Raw genomic sequence first — 25,443 nt, 5'->3', positions numbered from 1 at the left:
TATGCCCGTCCTTCCACCCCCTGCTAGAATTTAGAATCCATCCCTTACAGGCCACACTCGAGTGCAGAAAATCATTTTCTATGTTACACCGAACAGTGTCATGCATCCAACAGTGAAATAAACCCTAAGCTCATTTTAAAACTGAACGGACAGGGAACTTGCGCCTATGCCACCATCTGGTTGTGTGATCTTGGGCCAGGAACTTCTCAGGATGTCTCCTTTTCGGTCTTGAAGATGAGTATGCTCCAAAGGTTCACCTTACAGGGTTTTGTAAGGATGATTTACAACAACGCCAGTGACAGCCATTTCCTCCACCACACCTAACGTGCTATTGTTATCTCTGGGTTCTTTCCTGTCTTGCTATTTTGAGACTTGCTGCATCACGATCCAAAGGCCTTAAGCATGACCACAAACGCCCGACCTTCTTTCCTCATACCCACCCACGTCCCTTACAGGCAGGTGCAGCTTGGTGCTGTCTGGGTCTGCAGAGTGAGGTCTTGTGGCTGAAGTCACAAGGTCCTGAAGGCCAAGGAAGAGGGATAGGAAGCTCTGGTTTCAGCCGGGGCGGGGAGGGGGCGTGGGGTTAGAGCAGTGAAAGCAGAAGACGACATCAGGGACGGTGGTCCGCGCGCACGCGCACTGGCTGCCCCGCGCCTCCCCTCCCAGAGCAGACCACGACATGTACACGTCCGGCGCGGTGACGTCCGCGTAGCGTGAGCCGTCGGTAGGAGCGTGCAGGGGCAGGGATGTGCGTCGTGGTCTGCGGAGCCCGTCGTTCCGGAAGGGGGCGGGGCTTCCGCTTGGCCGAGGTGGGCTCGCCTCCCCGCGGAAGAGGGCTGACTCTCCTTCCTCGCGTTTCGCGCTGTCGTTAGGTGGGTGGACGTGCAGCCATCGAGGCAGTTTCCTCTCTCTAGCTAGCAGAGCCTTTTCCTTTTGGTTATACAAGCGCAGGCTTAGGGCGGTGACGCTGTCATGCCGAACTCGCGGCCCAGGCCCCGCCGGGGCGCCAGGATTGGCGCCGGAGCCGCCGGGCGGGACGAGCTGGTGTCACGGTCCTTGCAGAGCGCCGAGCACTGCATGCGCGCCCAGGACTTCGGCACCGCCTATGCCCACTACCTCCTCGTGCTCAGCCTGAAGCCGGAGCTGAAAGACGGCGTGAAGGTGAGGAGGGCCCTTCGTTCTCTCACTTGCCTGCAGATCCTCTGTTCTTTTTGTAAAAAAATACCGTATACATAAATAAATTGGGGGAAGGGGCTAAGGTGGGTGGCCGGTGGCTGCTGTTAATAGGTGCAGTTCAGCCCTGACTCCTTTCATTGGTTCACACCCACAGCCAGCCCGTCTGAAAATCCTTCCTGCTCCGCGTTCACAATAGTGTATATTCCAGAATCTTAGCACTTCCCACCACCGCCTTCTTTACTACCCTGGTTCAAGCCTCCATCATCTGTAGACGGTTGCAGTAGACATGCACCCAGGCTTTCTCCTAGAGTCTTAATCACAACACAGCCAGTGTGAGCTTTTCGCAACAAAGTCAGATGACATCACTTCTCTATTTAAAAACTTCCTTCTCACTCAAATTCCTAAAGCTGTATTGCAAATGGAGCCTCAGGTGATCTTCTCCCACCTCTTATATTGAATGCTACCAGTCTCTGCCTCAGGCCTTTGCACTTGTCCCTGTTGTGTGTAGAAGAAATGTTGTGGGTTTCTGTCGTTGAATAAAGTTTGAAATTAGCCTAATCGTTTGACGATGGATGCTTTAGGCTTCAATTATCGGATTATTTGTTACAGTTATTGTGTTGAAATGCTGTACATTTTTCAAGTTGTTTTATAATCTAAATTTCAAGAAATGATTTAATTTAGCATTCAGTTTTCAGCCTCAAGTTACTTTGCTTTATTTCATTCAGGATTTCTCAACCTTAGTACTGTTGACATTTTGAATGGGATAATTTTTTGTCGTGGAGTGCTGTTCTGTGCACGTAGCGTGTTTAGCAACATCCCTGGCCTCCATCCAGTAGGTATCAGTAGCATCTAGACATTTGCATTTCACATAAATTTAGGGTAAATTTCAGGACCAGCTGGCTTAAAGGAGGTGATATGTTAGATACAGTAGGCAGCAGCAGAATAACGGATCAATCTGAGTGCTATTTCCTCTATTCTTTGTTCCTTAGTTTCCTCTTGTAAAACAGGGACAAAACCTGTCTTATAAATATTTAATATGTACTAGAAATATATAAAATTCATATTTCCTTGCCTGGCATTCAGTAGGGTTCAGTAACTTAACTGTTTCCTGCAGAACAAAGTCCATATTTCTTTGCATGGGTCTTTGCAAAAGACCTATCTCTTTAGTCTTATTTCCTGCTACTCCCCATACCCACCCTTCAGCCACACCAACCTACTTACCTATTAATTGACTCCCTGATCCATTTCGTATAATCTGTGCCTTTTGCCCCCTCGCACCCTGGAATCGTCTTCCCTCTTCTTGTCTCTGTAGTAAACTTCATCAGAATTCAGTGTCAGGTATCAACTCTTCTGTATAAAATATGTGAAGATGATGTAGAAAGTGTTCACGATAAACTTGGAAGTACTAAAGCCTTCTCTCATTCCACTGTGTTGCGGTGTGGAGAATGTCTGGAGGGAGGTATAATTGGAATGAGGGTGACAGTGGAACAGCTATTGCTGTAGCCCAGTAAGTGGCTAAAAGGGCCAGGTTATGGTGTAACACTGGGGATGGAGAGGAGGTGACAAAGTTAAAGGTATTGAGAGAGAATTGGCTGGGTTTGAAACCAGTTGTGTTGGAGTTAAGGTAGCATTATAAAGTGACTTCATGATTTGTGTTTGGGTGGCTCCTTAACTTTATATCCTGTGTGAGAGGAAGATGATGGGGCTCAGTTTAGAACGTTTCGAAATTTTTTTCAAAATTGTATGTTATTCCCTCTAGAGGCCTCTGTGAAGCTAGGAACAGGATTTGTGCTGTTCGTTGCTATTCTTTGCACACTGATTGTTCAGGAGATGGCTGAGGGCACAATCCTGGTTGAGATTACTGATAGGAAGTTGTCTTTATGAGTCTGAGATTCAGAAGAGAGGGTCTTGATTAGAGATGTAGCGTTCATTAGCCCATAGCTGGTGGCTAATGCACTGGGGATGGATGAGAGAAAAGGGCCAAGGACAAACTCCTAAAACTTAGGAGCCCACAAAAAAGAAGTAGGTGGAGAACGTGATACAGCAGCTAAGAATAGAGTTTAGAGAGTGGTCAAACTGTCTAATTCTGCATGTTATTGCCATGAAAGTGCTAAAATTTATTCATTTATGTATTTGTTTAGCAAACAGTGCCTATTCAAGTTAAATAATTTACAGTGATTGCTCAATAATAGTTAAGTTTTATTTTCTGTGGAATCTTCAACCAGTGTTGTATCTTCTTTCATAATTTTTATTATTGACTCATTTGCTGTTTTTTCTTTTGTAAAGGAAACTTTTCAGTATACGCTCTTCAAATGGGCTGAAGAACTTGATGCTCTCAGTAGAACACAAGACTTACTTGGTTGCTATGAGCAAGCCTTGGAACTATTTCCTGATGATGAAGTGATTTGCAATAGTATGGGGGAGCATCTCTTCAGGTGTGTAGTGATTTCATATTACTTGGTAGGAAGTATTCTGGATCAGGGATAAATTGTCAAGTAATTTGAACAGGGAACGTTTAACATAAAGAATTATTAATTATAACAGAATCAGAGTCATGAGGGATTGGCTAGTAAGCTATAAAGAGAACTCAGAAGAACATAGGAATAACAGATAGAATATGGAATAACAGAGCAGTTTTAATATTATATCACATTCTACATAACAGCCATACTTAGGGCTCAGGTAGAGTATCAAGGAAGAGTTCCAACTCCTCACTAGGCTGAGATCCAGACCTTGTTGGCGAGGACATAGAAGGATGGCAGAGAATTTACTGTGGTGCCTTGCCAGGGAACTTATAAATCTGTTCTCTGAAACTTGCCACAAATTTGCCATTGGAATTTCTGTCTATTCTCCATAGAAAGGTTATAATTAGGAAAACAGGTAAAAACCAAAAATTTTTGGTTTGGATTTGTTTTACTAAATCTAGTTTCACTCCTTTGTATAAAGGAAAGGGAGAATTCTTGTTTAGGAAACGCCATTAGAATGCTCTGCTCTATAGAGTAAGATCATTTCACATGTTCCAGCAGTTGTCCTCTGGGTTTATTGCTTTGCTCATTTGGTCATCCTCAGATTTTTGGTATGAAAAGTTCTATATAAGAAATACCTGTATCAAACTTTTATTGGTCAGCCTTAGTAATGTAACTATGTACCACTTAATAGTCGTAATTGAATGACCTGGGGGGTGAAATGGGTACTCCTTTAAGAGACAAATATTTGATAGTTTCTAGTTGTAGAATATGATAATAACTGGGAAAATAAGGCAGATTGTCAATTGAGTCTTTTGTTCACACTGACAGCTGACCTGATCCTGATACACAGACTCCATCTCTACCAATTAACAACCGCTTTCCATTTAAATGAAATTTAATTCATTTCAAAAGATTTTTAAATAACACCTCAAATTAGTTAGAAATCTACATTTCAATTTCAGTTTTCTTTAGTTTCAGTTTATGTGAGTGGAGTTACTTATATTTCCAGATTATACACGTGATGATCACAACATTACAAGACTTATGTTTCAGGATAAACTCAATTGACAGAAGATTGGAGAGCTACACACTTTTGGCAGATTGTAACTGTTGGTGACCTATTGTTATAAGACATTAGTCTGAGCAATTACCAGTCATTGAGACTAAAAATACTTGGTGTTAATTTGCTTTTGGGAGATGTAACTATGTAACATTTTTAGTTCATACATGAGGCAGTTCAGAATTTGTGACAATGTAAATGTGGCTTTTGCTATATAGTTTACTTATGTTCTCCAGGTTATTAGCTTTTCTTCTATCCTACTTTTCTCATTAAACCAGTGTATCACTCCCTGCCAAGAGAATCACTGTTCTAGGAGAAAAAGATTTCCACAGGAGATGATAGATAGCCTTCTTTCCTGACATTTATTTGTGAAATAAAATTTGTGTCTGGAATGTCTCAATTTTACAACCTGTGTTAGTCCAACAGCATCAGATTTAAACAAAATATATTTAAGTTATGAATCAAGAAGGTAATGTCTTTTTTTCTTTAAAAGAAAAAAAAGTGTGATCACTTTTCTAGGTATATAAATGTTGAAAAACTATGGTATACTCATATACCTGAAACTGATATAATGGTGTATGTTAGCTATATTTTTTTAAGAAAAATCATGCTCTTATAGTTTGTGGATATTGACACACATGTTGAGTCTTTCATTATGAGATATACTTTCACTGAGTAGATCATTTATTTTTTTGGATTATCATTGGCATTTAAGAAAACTGAATGATATATTAAGGATCAAGACTAAGAGAGGCACAAACCTAGAAAATTATTAGGAGCAGGTTTGGCTTTGATTCAACAGATTATTGATTTAGAAATATAAAAAGCAGTTTGACATTGCAGTAAATCCAAGCATGTGATCCAGGGAACTGACTTGTTGAAGAGAGTATGGACCAGTTTGGGTGCTACTGAAATCTGATGTGTGAGCTGCATACTAACCATGGGTACTACACCTATGTTTGGTTCACAGATGATTAGATATTTAAAAAGTGTGTGTGTGGAGCTCTTCACCCTAGGTAGTTTGAGAAGCACTGTTATAGGTGGTTGGATAGTTTTTTTCTCTGTCTTTTATTGTTGATTCGCTCACATCAAATTCAGTAGCAGTTTTTTGGGTGACTAGCTGTTGATTTTTTCCAAAGCATTTAGCTTAGTGTCCTTAGAAACAATGGCTCTCTTTTTGCAGTCATATTTATTTCATTTCTGTAATATTTAAGTAGAATATATAATTATGGTAACAAGCACAACTGCTGTAAACTGGTCTGGCAGCACACTGAGCTGATTCTAGATGACTCTTCAACCTGATCAGTTGCTGTGACAAAGGATACAGGCACACCAGGGAGGAGCCTACTAGCCATAGGCATTAGAAGGAGATGGGACTTCGGGTTGGTTAGGGTTCGGGTGCTGGTGAGAGATCTCAGGCCAGATGAGTGGCATGAACATAGGCCCTGTAATTGATGGCGTATAATTAAATATTTTGTCTGCCATTTTTGGCTCTAGGATGGGCTTTAGAGATGAAGCAGCTGGGTATTTTCGTAAAGCAGTGAAGCTAAACCCTGATTTCAGTGACGCAAAGGAGAATTTTTATCGTGTTGCAAACTGGTTGGTGGAACGCTGGCACTTTATCATGCTTAACGACACCAAAAGGAATATGATTTATAATGCAGCAATCCAAAAGGCGGTTCGTTTGGGGTCCAAAAGTGTTTTGGACATTGGAACAGGAACTGGAATACTAAGGTTTGTTGTACTTGTGTTTTAATTACATATACATGTATTACTAATTTAAAGTAAAAATTTTTACCAAATATGGAATATTTAACTGTGCAATTTAAAAACAGTTTATTTCTTATCTTGTTAAGATTATTCATGCAACTATTGTATTTTTCACTATAACTTTTGCTTTATCAAAAACTGGACATAACTACTAAGAAAAGTGGGGGTTATTATTGAAATTTTGCACAATGAATTTTAATAGTGTTTTTTAAGTTAATACTTCTGGTTGAATCTAGTTTAAATCGATTAGCATTCTTCATACCAACTGTGTCTTCTTAATAGGATGGAAGTCATGATGATATAGTGTATGATTTGTTTCTTAACAAGAATATTAGTTTTTTCATGTGGAATGAATAGTGGTTGTGTTAAAGAATAAAAGGGAAGCCCCATGTTTATGTTTAAGTATCATAATTCCACTAAAATTTGAAAAAATACAGTGGATTAGTTTTTCCTGATGGAGCACTTTTTCCCCTTACAGCATGTTTGCTAAAAAAGCTGGTGCACACTCAGTGTATGCCTGCGAGTTATCCAAGACCATGTATGAACTTGCCTGTGATGTCGTGGCAGCAAACCAGATGGAAGCAGGGATCAAACTCTTACATATGAAGTCGCTTGATATAGAAATTCCAAAACACCTTCCTGAAAGGTATTATAATGTAAACTAATTTTAGTGTTTATAATCTGCTATTTTATTTTTTAAAAAGTAAGATATTCACATTTCTAGCTTCTAGTCCAAACAAAAATGCTAAAACTATAGGATAGTTTAGCATAAGATGAATTTTCATAAGGTCATATTTGAGACAAAAAATATTTAAAGACCTTGAGAAAAATTTGTGGCAAGGAACTTAATAAATAAACTTGACTTTTAGCAAGTTACTTTACCTTTGTTAATTTCAGTGTTCTAGTTGTAAAAATGGACAATTCCTCCTATGTGGTCAATAAGTGTTTAAAAACTGTACTTAAAAATGATACATGAGTTGATCAGGCTTGATGGACATAATCACATTTTGTGTTAATATCCTTGGCTGAAATAAAAGCTTTGTGTCAGCTGTCAATGGCTTAGGCCCTTTAAATGCTTTGAACGTTATCTCATTAAGTCTTTTCTTTTTAGTATGTATCTCACTTTGATCCATGTTACAAGGGTAATGGAATTTTAGAGCTAGAAGGGATTCAAAATCATCTGGTCCAACGCTATCATTTTTTTTTAAAGATTTTTATTGGGGAATTGGGGGATGGGAACAGTGCTGGGGAATTGGGGGAAGGGGAACAGACAAGTTGCTGTCGTTTTTTTTGTTCTTCAGTCTAGTTGTGGAGGACGTAGCTTCACTGGCCCAAGTTGGCACCACCATTGCGCTCTTCCCGGGCGAGGCACATCAATCGCCAGCTTCTGGACGGCCGCTCACTGCGGCTGCTGGCCACTCACGCTGGCTGCTGGCTACATACAGTAGCCCATGGCAACCCACTGCAGCAGGGGCTGCAGCCTACGCCATTGCCGGCGACTCACAGCAGCCCAGCTCCAGGTTGAGCTGTTGTTCAGCATCTTAGCTGTAGAGGGCAGTGTCACTGGCCCTCATATGTGGGATCCGAACTGGGGCCCTCTGGCGTCCCAAGCCAGTTCTTAACCATTGCGCCACTCGGCCGGCCCCCAACGCTATCATTTTAGATACAGAGTTTTCTCTGTGTAGCACCTGCTTTAGTACTTCTCTTGGGTAGTCTGTCTTCTCATTTTATTTAAATTCAGGTTATATTGAAACAGGACTTTTGATACTCTGTTGTCCATCTGGACTATGATTTTAAAAAGTCTTTCACATATGTATAATAGCATTTATATTTACATCATCCTTATGCTTTTCAGTAGTCTCTACATTTGTTCTCATGAAATAGAAAGAAGTCCTATTAGATTGTTGAAGCAGATATTATACCCATTTTATAGAAATAGTGTCCTGAATTGTCTTATTCTACTCAGGCCACCGTAACAAAATAATGAAGACTAGGTGGCTTAAACAACATTTTCTCACGGTTGTTGTGCTAGACTTCCATGATCAAGGGAGCTGGCAGGTTTGGTTTCTAATGAGAGCTCTCTTCCTGGCTTGCAGATGACTGCCTTCCTGCCATGTCCTCGCATGGCCTTTCCTCTGTGCATGTGAGGAGAGGGAGAAACATCCCTGGTGTCTCTTCCATTTTTATACGGACATCAGTTCTCTGAGATTAGGGCTTTGCCCTTATGATCTCATTTAACCTTTCTTACCACCTAGAGACCCTCTCTGCAAATACAGTCATATTGGGGCTTAGGACTGCAACATGAATTTTGGTGGTACACCACAGTTCAGTCCGTTGCATGACTTAGAGTTACCTTTTTTTTTTTTTTGCTGAGCCATCCTGCCACCTGTTGGCAGCGCAGCTCGGGTCGGGAATCAAACCGATGACCCTGTTGCTTAGAGCTCGCACTCTTGAGCGAGCTCTTAACTGAGTCACTCGGCTGGCCCGAGAGTTACCTTAATTTAATCACATTTTTCTCCCAGATAGTCTTGCCAAAGGATCTCCTGGCTTTGAATCAGGATATATTGATTCCAATACAGACTCCATTATTAATTTATTTTGACCTTGAACAAATCTGGAGACATTAAGATGTTAGACTAGATGATTTGAGATACCTTCCACTAAATGTGTGCAGTCATAAATATTTAAAATTTGTGTGTGTGTGTATATATATATATATGGTTTAGGCACTGTGGGGATACCAAAGTTGTTTTTGTTTTCAATGCACCTACAATCTAGATAGGAAGATAAGAAATAGTCATGATTTCTTTCTTTTTTTTATGTTCTAACTACACAAATGAATGATACTGGCAGTAAGTGCTAAATAAGTTCAGAGAAGGGAAAGATTATTTTGGTGTGTCTTTGAATGAAATTTCCTAGAAAGAAAGGACAGAAAATCAGAGCTCTGTGGAGTAGACTTTCATGGAAACACACGTAGTGGGTAAAGTAAGAGAAGTAACGGAAGAGATGCAATCAATGTGTAAGAGGCAAACATGGATAACAAAGGTAGAGAAGGATTTTGAGAGGCAGGGCTTCTCACCTGCATTGAATGTTATTTGTAGATTAAGGAAAATGAAAACTGAGAAAGATGATTCATTTTGATAAATAGGGGAGTCATTGACGATAGAGAGTATTTTTATAGACTGTTGGGGATAGAAGTCCAATTGCTCAGTATTAAGGAGGGGGACTGGTAAAGGTAATGGGTATGAGCCGTTCTTGAGGATTTAGGCGATGAAGGAATAATCCGAGTAGGCGCAGGGTCAAGTGAAGGTGTGCTCTCCGCCTGCGCCAACAAGGAGGAAGCTGCCGGCAGAAAACAGAGGAGCCTGAGGAACAGTAGCGTCAAGCTCCTCAAGATTCAAGAGTAGATATTCAAAATGAGATGCATAGAAAATGTTTCCCTATGAGCTTTGTCTCTAATATACTCTTCCTTCTCTCAGCTCTGACATCTTCATATAATAGCATGATCTTTCACTTACATATATCTTTAAAAAATCATTCTATAGAGTATCCCTAGTTGTAACCGAAACTGTCGATGCAGGTTTATTTGGAGAAGGAATTGTGGAGAGTTTGGTTCACGCATGGGAGCATTTACTTTTGCAGCCAAAGGTAAGCAGCCTGGAAATCACTTAATTGTATTAAGAATTCGTTATTTTAACAGATATTTATTGAGCCCCTAGCGTATTTGCAAAGCAGTATGAAATACATCCCACCATCAAGGTACATATCGTGTAGTTGGAAAGAAATCCGTGCAACAAAAACCATGTAATAACATAATGTAATGTGCACTTGCATGCCCAGATGGAGTACGCAGGCAAAAGCTACTCCAGAAGGGAAGTCACAGGAATTGAGGTTGCATATGAAGGGACTGACCGTGGAATTCTTCAGTAGGGTTGAGAAAGGGAAGTACCTTCGGTGTCACAGCACTCACTGCTTGGATTTTGACATTATCAAAAGGGAGTGTAGTGAGAGCTGGTTTGTCATGGTTTTAAGGTATGAGTTGAACCCAGGCTACTGATTTGACACGACTAACTCATATAATTGCCAAATTATATTTTGCATTGAAATCCTCTAAGTGGCCCACAAATTGTAGATTTGGTTTATATAATACATGTTACGAATGAAAAGGTTTCAACATATGGTAAGAATTCACTGCTTACAAAAGGGCAGTTCATTTTTTAAGTAGGTAATGGTGATTTTGACTTCTCAAAGTCATACCCTGTAGTCTTTTGCTGTATGCAAGCTTACAGACTTATAGCTACCCCCTTCCCCTTCCTCCCTTCCTATTTGTACTGCTTAAAAAAAAAAATGTATATATATACACACACACACACACACACACACACACACACACACACACACGTATAGCAATGAAAAGAAACTTTTTAAAGAAAAAAACCCTTAACCTGTTCATCCTTACGTATTGTTGTTTTTTCTTATTAATTTTCATAGCTTGTCATGATACATATTTTTGCATACATGTAACTGAATATAATTATTATTGTTATATTTTTAGACCAAAGGTGAAAATGGTAATTATGAACACTATGGGAAAGTTATACCAGCAAGTGCTGTTATCTTTGGGATGGCAGTAGAATGTGCAGAGATAAGGAGACATCATAGGTAAGTGATTATTTACATAGTAAATTTAAAAAAGTCATAATTTTAAGGAGTAGACTGTACTTCAGAGGCTAGTCAATGATTACTTATTTGTATGAGCACTTGTAGTTTTCTGACCTTTAAATTCATGATGTTTATTGTGACTTCTTGAGATTTCTTGACATATTTCTAGAATTCTTGCCCTCAATAGTTTCTCTTTATATTTTATATTTTATAGAAAAACGACTAACATTGTTTCCCTAGTGAAATAGAAATTAAGTGACTAGTATCTACCATTTCAAAAAATCTACCATTTATTCTATGACTATATAATAAATACCATTTATTATATATGACTCATTTATATAGCAAATGAGTGTCTGACTGTACAGCAGAAGCACCAGAGGAACTTCTGTAAAAATAAAAATGCCATACATTCTGTTTGAGTAGGTCTGGGTAAGTGAGGCCCAATACCTATTTTTTACAAATCTCAGCAGTGTGAGTTGAGGACTGGGAAGAAATGTGCTGAAAGAAATGAGATGAATGCTATTGTTTTATCTGGTAGAAACATTTAGAAACCATTATCATAAACATTGCCATTTGGCACCTAATCAGTTGCATCTTCTGCTCATCTGAACAAGCAAACATTTTAGGACTAGCCAAGAAAACTATTGAAACTTGCCTTACTGGATATAAAAAGTAGAAATAAAAAGCACTAACATATTGATGCAGAAAGAGAAAAATAGATCAGTGGAACACAATAAGGAATCCAGATACAGACCTTTGAATGTATAGGGATTTAGTATCTGGTACAGGTTTGGTATTTCAGAGCAGTGGAGAGGTAATAAATTATTCAGTAAATGGAAATAGTATGCTTCATTTGGGGAAAAAAAGTTAGATCCTTACTTTTAATTCCAGATGAATTAAATATCTAAGTGTAAAAAATCCATTAAGTGATGAAGGCTTTCCAAAGCAAAATACACGGTTTCTAGAAGCCATAAAAGATTGACCATATTTTAAAAAATGTGAAAAAAAAAATCCATCTGTTGAAAGGTAGTATAAAGTTAAAAGGCAGGTGACACAGATAAAAGTTTGCAACTTAAAACAGCATAAATATAGTTGTCTATTAATTAGAGAAGTAGAAATTACATCAATAGGATAATATTTTTTAACTGTTTATATTAACAAATACTAAAAATGATATACACTGTTTTCTCATAGATGTGTGGAAAATTTATACACTGTTAGTGCAACATTTTAATAGCTCAGTTTGGCATTATCTAGCAAATCTAAAGATGTATATGTCCTTGACCTAGCATTTCCACTTCTGGTAATCTGTCCTGATAAATACTCATACATGTGTGCAATGATATGTGAAAAGGATGCTTAGTGTAACACTGTAGTTGGAAAAATTAAAACAAAAAACTATCTGAATGTTTATTAATAAAAATATATTTTAATAAATATTAATAAAACATTCACCCAGTGTAATACTTTGCAAATGTCCAAAAGAATTAGTCAAGATACATGTACAGACATGGAAGTTGATGATATACTATTAGTGAAAAACGCAAGGCATAATGAGCGTACATAATACTAGGAGTATTGACAATACATAGTACTCAAATCTTGGTTTCTAAATGCCATTCATCACCAAAAGGAACTACGCATCCTTGGAGAAATGGCTACTTCCAGGACTGGGGCAGGACAGAGTCAAGATGACCCTAGAACATCCTGAGTCAAAGAAAATGTTGGAGTGTTAAAAGGACACGGAGTACGCTTGGAAGTGTCTCCTACTGGCCAAATCTGGGACAATTTAGCACCAAAATACATAAGGGCAGTTATGGATTAAAACCCATTGACTAAAATGTGAATCCATGAGTCTCTACTTATAATAAATAACTAAAATACATCAGCTCGGATAAAAGGACAACTCTTCCTTACAGTAGAATGCTAATTCCAAATACCTAACAGATGACACAGCATTACTGTTTGCAGTCCTCGTGGGAAGATGCAGGCAAGCATGATGAAAGGATGCTCTATCAAAGGGAGGAATTCGATGAGGACCAGGGTGTTCATATAGTTTCACAGTATTTCCTCAGCAGTTACTTATTACAAAAGGAAAAATGTTAAGTATACAGGATGAAACCACACATTTTAGCCAAGTGATCAAAATTAACATCACCACTAAGATTCCTCCAAATGTGAAACTTTGAGGAGACTATCACCTATGTAGTATTAAATCCAAACTGTATAAATTGGATCTAAATGTGAGGAAAACTCAGACAAACCCAGGTTGGGGGCCATTCCGTAAAATAAATGGCCTGGCTTCTTCAAAAATGTTAATGTTATGAGAGACAAAACAAGGACGAGGAATTGTTCCAGATGAAAGGAAATAGAGGACAGCTAAATTGAAATCATGATCCTGTACCAGGGAGAAAATAAAATACAGATATTTTTGATTCGTTGATTCACTTGATGATAGAATATGGAGTGAAGATTAGATAATACTGAATTTGATAACTATTGTGATTAAGAAAATATCTCCATTTATAATAAAGATAACACTGAAGTATCTATTAAGGGATAAATGAACATGATGAATGCAACCTACTCTCAAATGGTTCAGAAGAAAGAATATATGTGGAGAGAAGAGAATATGATAAAGCAAATACGGCAGAATATTTAAAAAATTGATGAGTCTAGTTAAAGAATGTGAGAGTTCTTTAGACTATCCAGGAAGCTGTTCTATAAATTTGAAATCATTTTCTAAATAAAGAGTTAAGAACAGAGGAAAATATGTATATGTCTGATCAATATAAATACATATTATTACACACTTAAAACTTAGGAAAGGATACACATCAAACTTAACAGTGAAAAAATGGGGACGAAGGAGTACTGTGAAGGTAGACTTTTCACTTTTTACTATACTTTGAAAGTTTTGACAGTAACTATATTCATGTATTTTATAAGACATTAAAAGGAACTTATTTGTCACATCCTTTTTGTTTCTGTAACTTGTGACTTTTAATTAAGTTATTAAAATCAATGATTATTAATTATTAATAAAAATCAATCCATTTGATGATTCATCTTTTGAGAGTATAGTGAAATAATTTCTAGAAGTAGACTGAACTTCTGAAACCTTGCAAAGGCAGATAGACTAATAGTCTCTGGGATAAGATGAGGTTGGAGTATTACCTTTTACAAAATGGTGTTGCTAAAGTGGTCTTGAAGTGTTTTTTTAATGTAAATTTTTATTGGCATCAAGCATTATAGCAAGTTTAACATAAATTATAAAGTTATGATTGAATGTACTCTCAGGAAGTTGATCGACCTGTGTAACCAGTGCTCAGATCATTACCCCCACCCCAGGAAGTCCTCAGGAGAAACCCCTGCCAGTTACCAGCGCCCTACCCCTCCAGGAGTAGCCATGAGCCTGGCCTCTAACACCAGAGGTTATTTTGCCTGTTTGAATTTCATACAGATAGAGTTGTATGGTATTTTTTTGTGCGGGGCTTGTTTTGTCCAACACTGCCATGTTCTTGTGTGTAGTTTGTTCATTCTCCTTGCTGTATGGTACTCCATTGTGTGAACACCCAATTCATCTGTCTGCTCTACAGTTGATGGGCATTTAGGTTATATCCAGGTTTGGGGGCACTGGTAATAGTACAGCTATAAACGTTCTTGAACATTTTTTTTGGTGATGGTGTGTGTGCATTTTTGTGGGCCATATTCCCAGAAGTGGAAATGGCAAACCCCTTGAGGTTCCTAGATTAAGAGTGGATCTGAGGGCCGGCTGAGTCGCTCAGTTGGTTAAGAGCTCGCTCAAGAGTTTGAGCTCTGAGCAACAGCGGTTCAAGTCCAGCCCGAGCTGAGCAGCCGCTGAGCTGCCAATAGATAGCAGGATGGCTCAGCTAAAAAAAAAAAAAGAGTGGATCTGGAGTAGATATGCTCAGCTTGAGTAGGTATTATGCAAGTCCTCTGAAGTGGTATTTATATTCCTGCCAATAGCGTATGAGACTGTATTCTCACCAACACTTGGTATTGACTGTTTCCCCCATTCTGATGGTTGTGTAGTTTGGTTTTCACTTCATTTTCCTGATGACTGATGAACCTGAGCAAGTTTCCATATGCTTATTGGCCACTGGGATATACTCTTTTATGAAGTGTCTAAGTCTTCTGTCCATTTTTGTTTTTCTTCTTTTTAATTTGTAGGAATTTTAAAATATATTTTCGATATGAGGCCTTTGTTGAATAGCTGTATGAACAAATGTCTTCTCTTATTCAGTGACTTGCCTTTTTACCTTCTTACTGGGTATCTTTTGATGAGCAGAGGTCCTTAATTGTAATGTAAACCTATTTATCCTGTGTTTTCCTTAATAGTTATTGGTTGTGTATGTAATTGTGTTTAAGAAACCTTTGTGAAGTTTTGTTTCACTTTTATATTTATTTTTGCTAGGTTCAATATTCGTTGGTGCTGCTTGGTTCTAAAAAAGAACCCTGTCTTTCTTCCTCCCCCCTTACTTCCTCTCTCATCAGGGTCGGCATTACGGACATTGCTGGGGTCCGTTTGCCAGCAAATGTGAAATTTCAGAGCACAGCTTATTTTTCTTCAGACACTGAAGAAACAATCGAACCTTATACAACTGAAAAGATGAGTCGAGTTCCAGGAGGATATTTGGCTTTGACAGAGTGCTTTGAAATTATGACAGTAGATTTCAACAATCTTCAGGTAAAAAAAAAATTTCAATTACTGTTTCTAAGAATCCAGCTTCATCTGTTGAAAATAAGTAACACACGGGACAGTCTTATTTTATGAGTTTGCATGGGATTTCACTTACTTTATATAAAGAAAATGATTACACAGTAGCTAGAATTCCTTCCTGAAATTTTCACTTTAAATACAAAGAAAAACATCCCTAAGATTGCCAGGGAATGTATAAGGCGCTAGGCGCTTTCGCATGTGCTGTTAGGTCGCTGACGATCGCGTTACAGTACAGTGACAGTCATCCTGGGGCTCTACAGACGAGGGAACTGCTGCTCGCATTCGTTCCCCCCAGTTAGGCTCCACGGGAAAGCTGGGGCAGTTCTCACCTAGATGTTCCTGACTTGTCTGTGTCATGCTGCCATTTCCAATTCATAGTATCCCTTGAAACGCACAGTCATCTGAATCTCTAGATTGTATGACTATTAGGGTGACCAGCCACCTCTGTTTGCCCAGCACAGAGCTGTTCCCGAGACAGGGAACTTCCAATTTTGAAACTGGGACGGTCCTGGGCAAACCAGGCCAAGTTGATCACCTTCTTATATCTAGGCATGTGTGGCTGGTTTGTGGGAAGATGTGCTGTATAAAGAAATGTGCCCAAAGAAATCGAGAAAAGTTACATAGAACCCTTCTCTGGAGATCTTTAAGTATGGTTCAGTGTTCAAGTACCTAAGCTTTTTAGATGAAACCTGCTTGGAGACAGGAGACTTAGGGTCATTTTGGCATAAGATTTTCGTAATTTAATAAAAGCTCCCCCCTATTAATTGTTACTAGGTTTTTCTTGAGGTCTGGAGCTAGAAGCACATTTTGGCATTACTAAGGCTGAGCCTCAGGAGCATTCTTTTCTAATACAGCATTCCAATAGAGGAGAGCATTATAGCTGCTAAGTTCCCCAAAGCTATCCTGTTAGTTTAAGATTTCTTATTTTTTCTTTGCCACAATAATTAAAAAAAAACCTTATTAAGGCTTTAACTTTGAAAGTCATACCTGCCTATTTAACACTTTCAGGTAATACAGAAGAGTAGAAAGGAAAGGAAAAAATACCTTTCTTCCTTTTTTTAGTTTAAACCTTTCTTTTTCCAGGTTATCAGTTTGACGTGCATCTCTTCAGATTTTTCTATTCTTCTGCACACACAAACACTTTACAAAACAAAGCAATCTGTATTGGTGTTGCTAATCGCTGCCCTCATTCTTGATAATATTATCATGAACTTCAACAATATTTCATGAACGTCTTTCTACATCAGTAATATGTATCTGCCTCATCGTTTTAAATTGCTGCATGGTATTCCACTGTAATAGGTAGAGCTTGCCATCCAGCATGCCTTAAATGGTTATGGGTGTGCCAAGATATCAGTCGCTTTAGGGTGCTGGCAGGAGTGAGAACTTACAGAAATGGCAAGTGATGTGATACTGGGGCATGTGCATATTAAGTGTATAAAATCCTTTCATTCCCTTTACATTTGTCAGGAATTAAAAAGTCTTGCAACTAAAAAGCCTGATAAACTCAATGTTCCTGTTATTAAAGAAGGCACACTCGACGCTGTTGTAGTTTGGTTTGTACTTCAGCTGGATGATGAGCACAGTTTATCCACAAGTCCTAGTGAGGAGACATGCTGGGAACAGGCCGTCTACCCCATCCATGACCTTGCAGGTATCACCTTGTCTAAGTTTTTTGTTTTCTAAAACTTGTTGCCTTTATCCTCTAAACATCTGCTTCAGTGTCAGAGAAATTACTTTGAATATGAAGTTTTCAGTCAAGGAAGATTGGTGAAATCTTTGAGAATTTTTTCTTTTTTAAAAGTAGTTTTAAATATTTAATATATGAGTAAATAGATGAGAAGAGAGACTAAAACACAACTCTGCTGCATGCCACTCAAAAATACCTATGATTAAATAATTTCTTCAGCTGATTGCTCTAGTTACCAGGAGATATGAGAAGTGCTAGTCCATTTTTTGTGGAACACAGTGGAAAAGTATTACTTTGAGTGCAGGATTTACAGAATCTGATGGCATCTGTGGAGCCCCAGGTCAGAGAAAAGGCATATACTTCTAAAAGTACAAAATTTTGCAACTTTAGAGAGTTCACGAGAGTTCATGGGCTTCTCTAGGGAAGTTCTATATTAAAGATAAATTTTTTGTATAGAAATTTTTTTACCAGCAATTTGATGGGTTTCAATATATATTACAGCAGTTGTATTACATGGAAAAATTCTACCTTTTAAAAAGTGCCTAGTTCTGTTTCTCCTAATTGAGGATCTAACTCGGCAAGGTTATTAAGTCTTGGAATCAGTACAGTGTCGGGATAGTGTAGTGTTTTTGGAGTCAGTCGGGCAGATTGGATTCAGATCTCGGCTCTGCTGCTTCCTGACGCCCGCGCTGGCCTCGTTGATTGTTTCTCAGAACTTCTGTTACGTGATGTGTAAGAACTGCTGCTGCCTACCTCGCAGGACGTCTGGAGGGATTATTAGATAACGGATGTAAAGTGCTTACCATAGTGACCGGCACTGAATACGTGACTTTTTCTGTCTGTGTCTCTTATAGTAACTTATAGTGAGATGGTCTTTTTTTTTTTTTTTTAATCCTTCTTATGGAAAGGACATTTTAAATGTTTAAACACAAGAATAGCAACTTGTATTTTCAGCTGGTGCTAGGGCTGATAAAAAGGAATTGTGATTGTACATTTAAAGTATTAGCAAGTGTAAAAGATAGTGGAAAAGAGCATGAGATAGTCTATTGTAGGACTTAGTCTTTCCTTATATATTCAGAATTCTAAAATTACAAGACTTTCAGTTAAAAGATATTACTGATAAGGTTCTATTGAATGCTGCTTTGCTCTTTTGGAAATTTCTCTTAAAGAATGTCCCTTTAAGCTAAAGTGAGGTTTGGTGTTGATCCCTGAATTTCATCTCTCTGCTATTGTTGGCTTCATTACCAAAGAAGAATGACAGTTCCCTGCAGCCTTTCCCCCAGCCTCCAATTTGGGGGCCCAATGGTACCTAGTGACTGTAGACAAAGCACTAAATACTGATAGTCAGGGTCCAGTAGTGGAGCTCTTGAATCTCTCCAATGAGCCATGTATGGGTTCATTGAGTCTTCAAATCTCAGTTTTTCCGTAAAGTTGGAGGGATTTTCCGAGGGTTTTTTTGGTAGGAAATGAATAGGTTAATTCACTGAATTCTAATAAATTTATATATATATATATATATATATATATATAAAGTAATCCTCCCTTGTAGTGATTTTTAAAATGGGGTGGGGTAATGGACAGATGTGTTTATGTGATGATCATCGGGCTTATAAACACTCACATTCACCAGTTATTTTGTTCTATCTCACTATTTTATGAAGACTACTGGATAAAGCCTGGGGACCACGTGATGATGGAAGTGTCTTGTCAAGATTGTTACTTAAGAATCCAGAGTATCAGTGTCTTCAGTTCGGAATATGAAATGGATGTTGGGAAAAGTTTTACCAAGAATAAAGACCGGCTGTCCTTAGGAAATGAGGCTGAGCTCTGTAGTGCCCTGGCTAACCTTCAGACCAGTAAGCCAGATGCTGTGGACGAGACGTGTGTGTTGGAATCCACAGAAATCGCTTTGCTTAATAACATCCCGTATCATGAAGGCTTTAAAATGGCCATGAGGAAAGTGTTGTCTTCACTGACTCCAGAGAAACTGTGTCAGGCCATGGACAGTCAAGATAGTGAGATGAGCTATGAAAGTGAACAGAATAATTCCGAACGGAGTGCCTCTGAACCTTTCTACGTGTTAGATGTGTCTGAAGGCTTCTCCATTCTGCCTATAATTGCTGGCACCCTTGGGCAGGTTAAACCCTACAGCTCTGTGGAGAAAGACCAACATCGCAGCACTCTGGACCTCATAGCTGAAGCCAATCACTTTTCTAAAGAAACTCTTGAGTTTTGGTTGAGACATGTGGAAGATGAATCTGCTGTGTTGCAAAGGCCAAAATCAGACAAGTTGTGGAGTATAATTATATTGGATGTCATTGAGCCATCTGGGCTCATTCAGCAGGAAATAATGGAAAAAGCGGCAATATCCAGGTAAAACAAACTGCAACTGTTGGGTGTTTTAGCTCAAGCTTCATATAAATTCTTTTGTTTCTTTAATGGCATAACTACCAGTGAGTCACAACCTTGTATGTTCCTCAAGTATTTATTTTCAGGGCCTGTAACTTCATATCTTTTTCTTTGTGTGCATGTCATTACTGATTTTTCCCCCTAAAGAATCCCCGGTACTGTAGGTGTGAAGAGAGCCTGCTTTGGGATTGAGCTGCCCGTATATATAATAGAGGAAATTGAGTAGAGATCTATCAGAATACAGAAGAAGTCATTGAGGGTAAATAAGGGAAAAATAAAATTTCGGCTTGCTAACTTCATAGGATGGTACCTTCTTGTGGCTGTTTGGGGTTAAATTTTTATCTGGTTTGGTAAAGACAAAGGTAGGAATTTGGTGAAGAGCTGTGTAATTTTATTAAGAGGTATGTAATTTTACCACTTGTGGAGATTCAGTGTCCACCAGACTTTGCTAAAAAGTTAATAGGAAAGGAATAACAAAAATGAGTAAAGCATCAGGGTCAGGGTGGAGTCCGTTTGTACACTTCTCTGTACATAAGATTTATTACGACTTAAATGGTCATGCGCTTACATTGAGTGAAGAGCGATTATTCTGGTTAGGAGCCTGACTTGTCTCGATCAGCCTGATGCACTGCACGTACAAATCGTCTCTGACTCTCCCTGCTGGTCTGTGCTCATCAAATGGCCTGGTTATGATTGACTTCCCATTAGCTAGTCTTTAGGGAGAGCTGTTTCAAGAACAGCCTGTTGACTTATTGTTAACTTTTACATCAACTTTTTAATTTGAAAAGTTTGAAAATTTCAAACTGCAGAAAAAGTAAAATAGTAACATTGAACTGTAGGCAATTGTTTTGTTTGCTGAATCATTTGGTAGTTAGCTGTTGGCTTCATGACTTTGTCCCTTATTTTAACAATTAGCATGTCTCACCTTAGAACATAGGCTTTCCTCTACATAACACAACTAAATGATCACACTCAGCTCCTTAGCATTGATAAAATACTATTACCGTATTTCCCCATGTATAAGACGCTCTTTTTTTCGAGAAATTGGGGGTCTAAAAACTGGGTGTGCCTTATACAGTGGTTGTAGATTTTTTTACTTGCATTTCCCACTTTTTTGTGCTTGTTGTCTTTGCGTTCATTGTTTCGCACTTGTTACCGGTATATTACGGTAGGTTACGTTTTGCCACGTTCTGCCCAGAAATGGCTCAGAAAAGATTTTCGTACAGTGCCGAATTCAAGTTAAAAGTGATCCAGTTTGCAAAAGTGAATGGAAATCGTGCTGCTGAATGTAAGTTTGGTCCTCCTCCAACTGAGAAAACAATCCGAGACTGGCTATGGGAAGAAGAAACCCTACTGAAAACGCCACAGCCGAAGAAGGCCATGAGAGGCAATATATGAAGACAGTGATTCGTCATCAGACACAGATGAGGACAAGCTAATGGTTGGGAGTTTTGACAGTGATGAGTTGTATGAATTTTATGATGAATAAAACTTGAGTTCAATAACTATAATACATTTTTTTCCAAATTTCGTGCCCCAAAATTAAGGTGTGTCTTATACATGGGAGCATCTTATACATGGGGAAATACGGTATATCACTTACTATATAGTCTATATTACAATTTCCCCTGCTGCCTCAGTAATATATTCTTTATTGCTTTTTTTCTCACCAATCTGGAAGAGTTCAGGTTGAAATCAGCTTGGACTATTCAGTAAACTTGAGGGATTTAATGTCTGATTGTAAATGTGGCAAATGAAAATAATGATTTCCTTTAAAATACCTTAAAGTGCCCTCTCCCTCTGATTCATTTCATGGCATTAGGTGTCCCACCCACCCCTCTCATATCCCCCATAGTTCAGCTGGGTGTGGGAGCTGCCTTGGCTTAAGAGCCCTAAATTTCATGTAAGAACTAATATCTCCCATGGGCGTAGCTTCCAAGACCCAGCAATAGGAACACTTGGTTACAAGTTCTACCACACTCAGGGAAGGCCCAGGTGAGTGTGGTTTCCCATCCGGCATTTATAGTCTGTTCATAGTGCTCTCAGTCCAGATGCAATCTACCTAGTAACATTTAAAAACACAGCCTACTTTCTACCTTTAAGGGATTTCCAGGGAAACAGAAAGTGAACCCAAGATAATTATAGAAGAAAGGGTTTTGTTACCCCTTTACTTATACTCTTTGAGCACTTTGGTTTTTTTTGTTTTTTTTTTTTTCTCAGTGTTTAAATTTTTTTGAAATAATTTTAGGCTTACAGAGATGTTTTAGTACAAAGAACTTAACATATACCTTACACTTGGATTCACAAATTGTTAGTATTTTGTCTCCGAACTTTTTAGAATGAATTCCAGATATCATATTCCTTTATCCCTAAATACCTTAATGTGTTATGTCCTAAGAACAAGGACATTCATTTATATAACCATCGTAGTTATCAAAATCAAGAAATTGACATGGACACAATACTGATATCTAATGTACAGATCTTACTCAGATTTCACCGTTTGTTGCGACAATACCCTTTACGGCTGTTTTTGTTCCTAGTTCTGAGTCCAGTCCAGGATCACAATTGCATTTAGTTTTCATGTCTCTTTAGTCTCCTTTCTTCTGGAACAGTTAGTTCCTCAGTCTTTCATGACATTAACAGTCTCAGTGTGTAGGCCATTTATTTTGTGGAACGTTCATGTTTTCTTATTAGATTCAGAGGTTTTGTCACATTAGGAGGCACATAGTGTTGCTTTATTCCATTATTAATTTATATCAGTTGGTTTAAGTTGTACCTACCATGGTGCTCCACAGTAAGTTGCTCTTTTTCCCTTTGTAATAAAGTAAGTAACGTGTTGGGGTAATACCTTGAGACTCTAAATACCCTTTTCCTAATCAGACTCTCACCCACTAGTTTTACTACACATTGATGACTTCCTGCATCTCAAGACGTATCAGGCTGGCTATTTTTTTCTCTTTCATAGATCAGCAGTCACTTTAAGTTTGAATTGTTGGGAAATTATTTCCAGTGGTTTTACCATTCTGAACTACCAGCCAGTAACATAGAAAGTCCATTAGACTACATACTAATGTAGTCTGTAACTAACTCATCATGATTCAGTTACTGGTATTTGTAAAATGTAGGGAATCAAGATGCTTTTTTAAACATTTTTCCTTCTCTAGGTGTTTGCTACAATCTGGAGGCAAGATATTTCCTCAGTATGTGCTTATGTTTGGGTTGCTCGTGGAATCTCAGACACTGTTAGAAGAGAATGCTGTTCAAGGAACAGCACGGACTCTTGGGTTAAATATAGCACCTTTTATTAACCAATTTCAGGTAAGTGTCTAGAAGAGAGAAGTTCAAGCAGGTGGCTGTTAGCCAGTCTACCTTGTCTCTCCCTGCAGTTTTATACCCATTGTATTTAGCTGCATTAGGATGGGAACCAGTTTCCTAGAGCAATGGAACTTATTATGGATTAAAATCAACCTAGGGAAAGTCGGACGCCTTCAAGGATGCCAGGGAGAGGGTGATGTATCTTTGTCCTCTGTTTTACCAGGAACAGTTGCTCTCTAATATTTCATTCAGACGGAGGGCACTTTTTAAATAAGTTTCCTTTTTATTTCAAACGCGGAGGCTAAAGTGATAGGACACTTTGTAGCAGTGCTTCTCAGCTTTTAACTGTGTGCCCCATAGTGACGTTTCAGTAACAGAGGACTGTATGTCAGTGGTGGTCCCATGAGATTGTCATGGAGCTGAAAAATTCCTGTTGCCTAGTGATGTCGTAGCCATGGTAATGTTACAGAGCAACGCATGACTCATGTGTTTGTGGTGATGGTGGTGTAAACCTACTGCGCTGCCAATCATAAAAGTACAGCATGTACAATTAGATGGGCTAAACCATCTAGGTTTGTGCACGTACACACTATGATGTTCTCACAACAAAATCACCTAATGACACATTTCTCATAACATATTCCCCTGGTTAAGCTTCACATGACTACTTTCAGAACAACTGATAACTGGATCCCAACTCCAGATCAATCTGAGGTGTGGCCTGAGCAGTCGGACTTCTTAAAAGCTCACTAGGTGATTTTAATTTGAAGCCAAAGTTGAGAATCACTGCCTATGGAAATAAACTTTATTTTTCAAACGAATTCCACTCTTTGGTCGAATTTGGCATATTTTCTCAAAGAATTCAATAATTAATGTTATATTATTTGCCTATTCATCTTTCACACATAAGCACATTCTTGGTTTAAGAATTTTGGAGCTGTTTTGCTTAAATGAAAACTTAATCTGCTTTCATATTAATTGAACAATCTATAGGTAATTGAAACCGTGATTTAAGCAAATGATTTAACCTGCCTAAACCTTAGTTTGTTCATTCTTCCTTTAAAACTGGAATCATGAAAAGTTCCCACATTTAAGGCTAATGTGGGAATTAAGTTAGATGAAGTAATAGATGTAAAAGGCATTGTATCATACTGAGCCAGGTATAAAGGAAGCAATTGATGAGCCTTGGCCACAAGAATTGAGTAAAATTGAAAAGTTTATACTTTCTTTAGGTACCTATACGTGTGTTTCTTGACCTGTCCTCCTTGCCCTGTATACCTTTAAGCAAGCCAGTGGAACTCTTGAGACTCGATTTAATGACTCCGTATTTGAACACCTCTAACAGAGAAGTAAAGGTAATGCAAACTAATTACTCCAGTCATATTCAGAACAATTATCTTGAACTAGGTAGTACTTTATGTACATAAAATCGTTTTAGCCACTTTCTTTGAAGATTTAAATGTTATTTCTTTTCTGAACCATATCCAAAGGTGGGCTTGGGTAAACATTACTGAGTAACATAGGTTGATACTAATTTTAGTTGGGTAATTAAATGTATTTATGAAATTTGGACCTAAAATTGACTAAAAAGACAAAGACTTACATATTCAAGTCTGTTTATGCTGATGACATTTTCATGGTTTCTTAATTCCTAGGTGCACGTTTGTAAATCTGGACGAGTGACTGCCATTCCCTTTTGGTATCACATGTTCCTGGATGATGAGATTAGGTTGGATACTTCCAGTGATGTCTCCCATTGGAAACAAGCTGCAGTAGTTTTAGACAGTCCCATCCAGGTGGAGATGGGAGAGGAACTCGTGCTCAGCGTCCAGCACCACAAAAGCAACGTCAGCATCACAGTCAAGCAATGAAGAGCAGTTTTCTGATGAAATGGTATCAAGTGGAGCCAGCCAAGCACACAAGTTTTCTGGTCTGCATAGTGGGATTGTAATCATAAAGTGGGGGTGTCAAGTTTAATTCTTTGTAAGTCAAGTATTTTGAAAAATTGACCTAAATAAAGTGTATTTAAAAGATACTATAGAGTAGCATTATTACAAAAATATTTGCTGCAGACTTCCTTTTTAAAAAAGGCTGTCAGGGCCAGCCGAGTGGCTCAGTTGGTTAAGAGCTCGCTCAAGAGTGC

General features: G+C 38.5%; 1 protein-coding gene across 1 annotated transcript; it reads left to right on the top strand.

Annotated features, from left to right (window-relative positions):
- The first annotated feature begins 175 nt into the window (after positions 1–175).
- PRMT9 (protein arginine methyltransferase 9) lies at positions 176–25,338 on the top strand. The gene is made up of 12 exons (XM_019661355.1): positions 176–1,161; positions 3,463–3,611; positions 6,202–6,438; positions 6,953–7,120; positions 10,020–10,122; positions 11,030–11,136; positions 15,658–15,850; positions 17,354–17,537; positions 19,235–19,946; positions 23,150–23,303; positions 24,533–24,655; positions 24,956–25,338. Exons 1-12 carry the CDS (start codon positions 973–975, stop codon positions 25,169–25,171), a joined length of 2,535 nt encoding a protein of 844 aa, XP_019516900.1. The 5' UTR covers positions 176–972; the 3' UTR covers positions 25,172–25,338.
- The last annotated feature ends 105 nt before the right edge of the window (positions 25,339–25,443 follow it).

This window comes from Hipposideros armiger, unplaced genomic scaffold (genome assembly GCF_001890085.2).
Source record: "Hipposideros armiger isolate ML-2016 unplaced genomic scaffold, ASM189008v1 scaffold_346, whole genome shotgun sequence".
Classification (NCBI taxonomy): Eukaryota; Metazoa; Chordata; class Mammalia; order Chiroptera; family Hipposideridae; genus Hipposideros; species Hipposideros armiger.
Note: the sequence above shows the minus strand (reverse complement) of the source record. Positions and strands in the feature narration are given on the sequence as shown.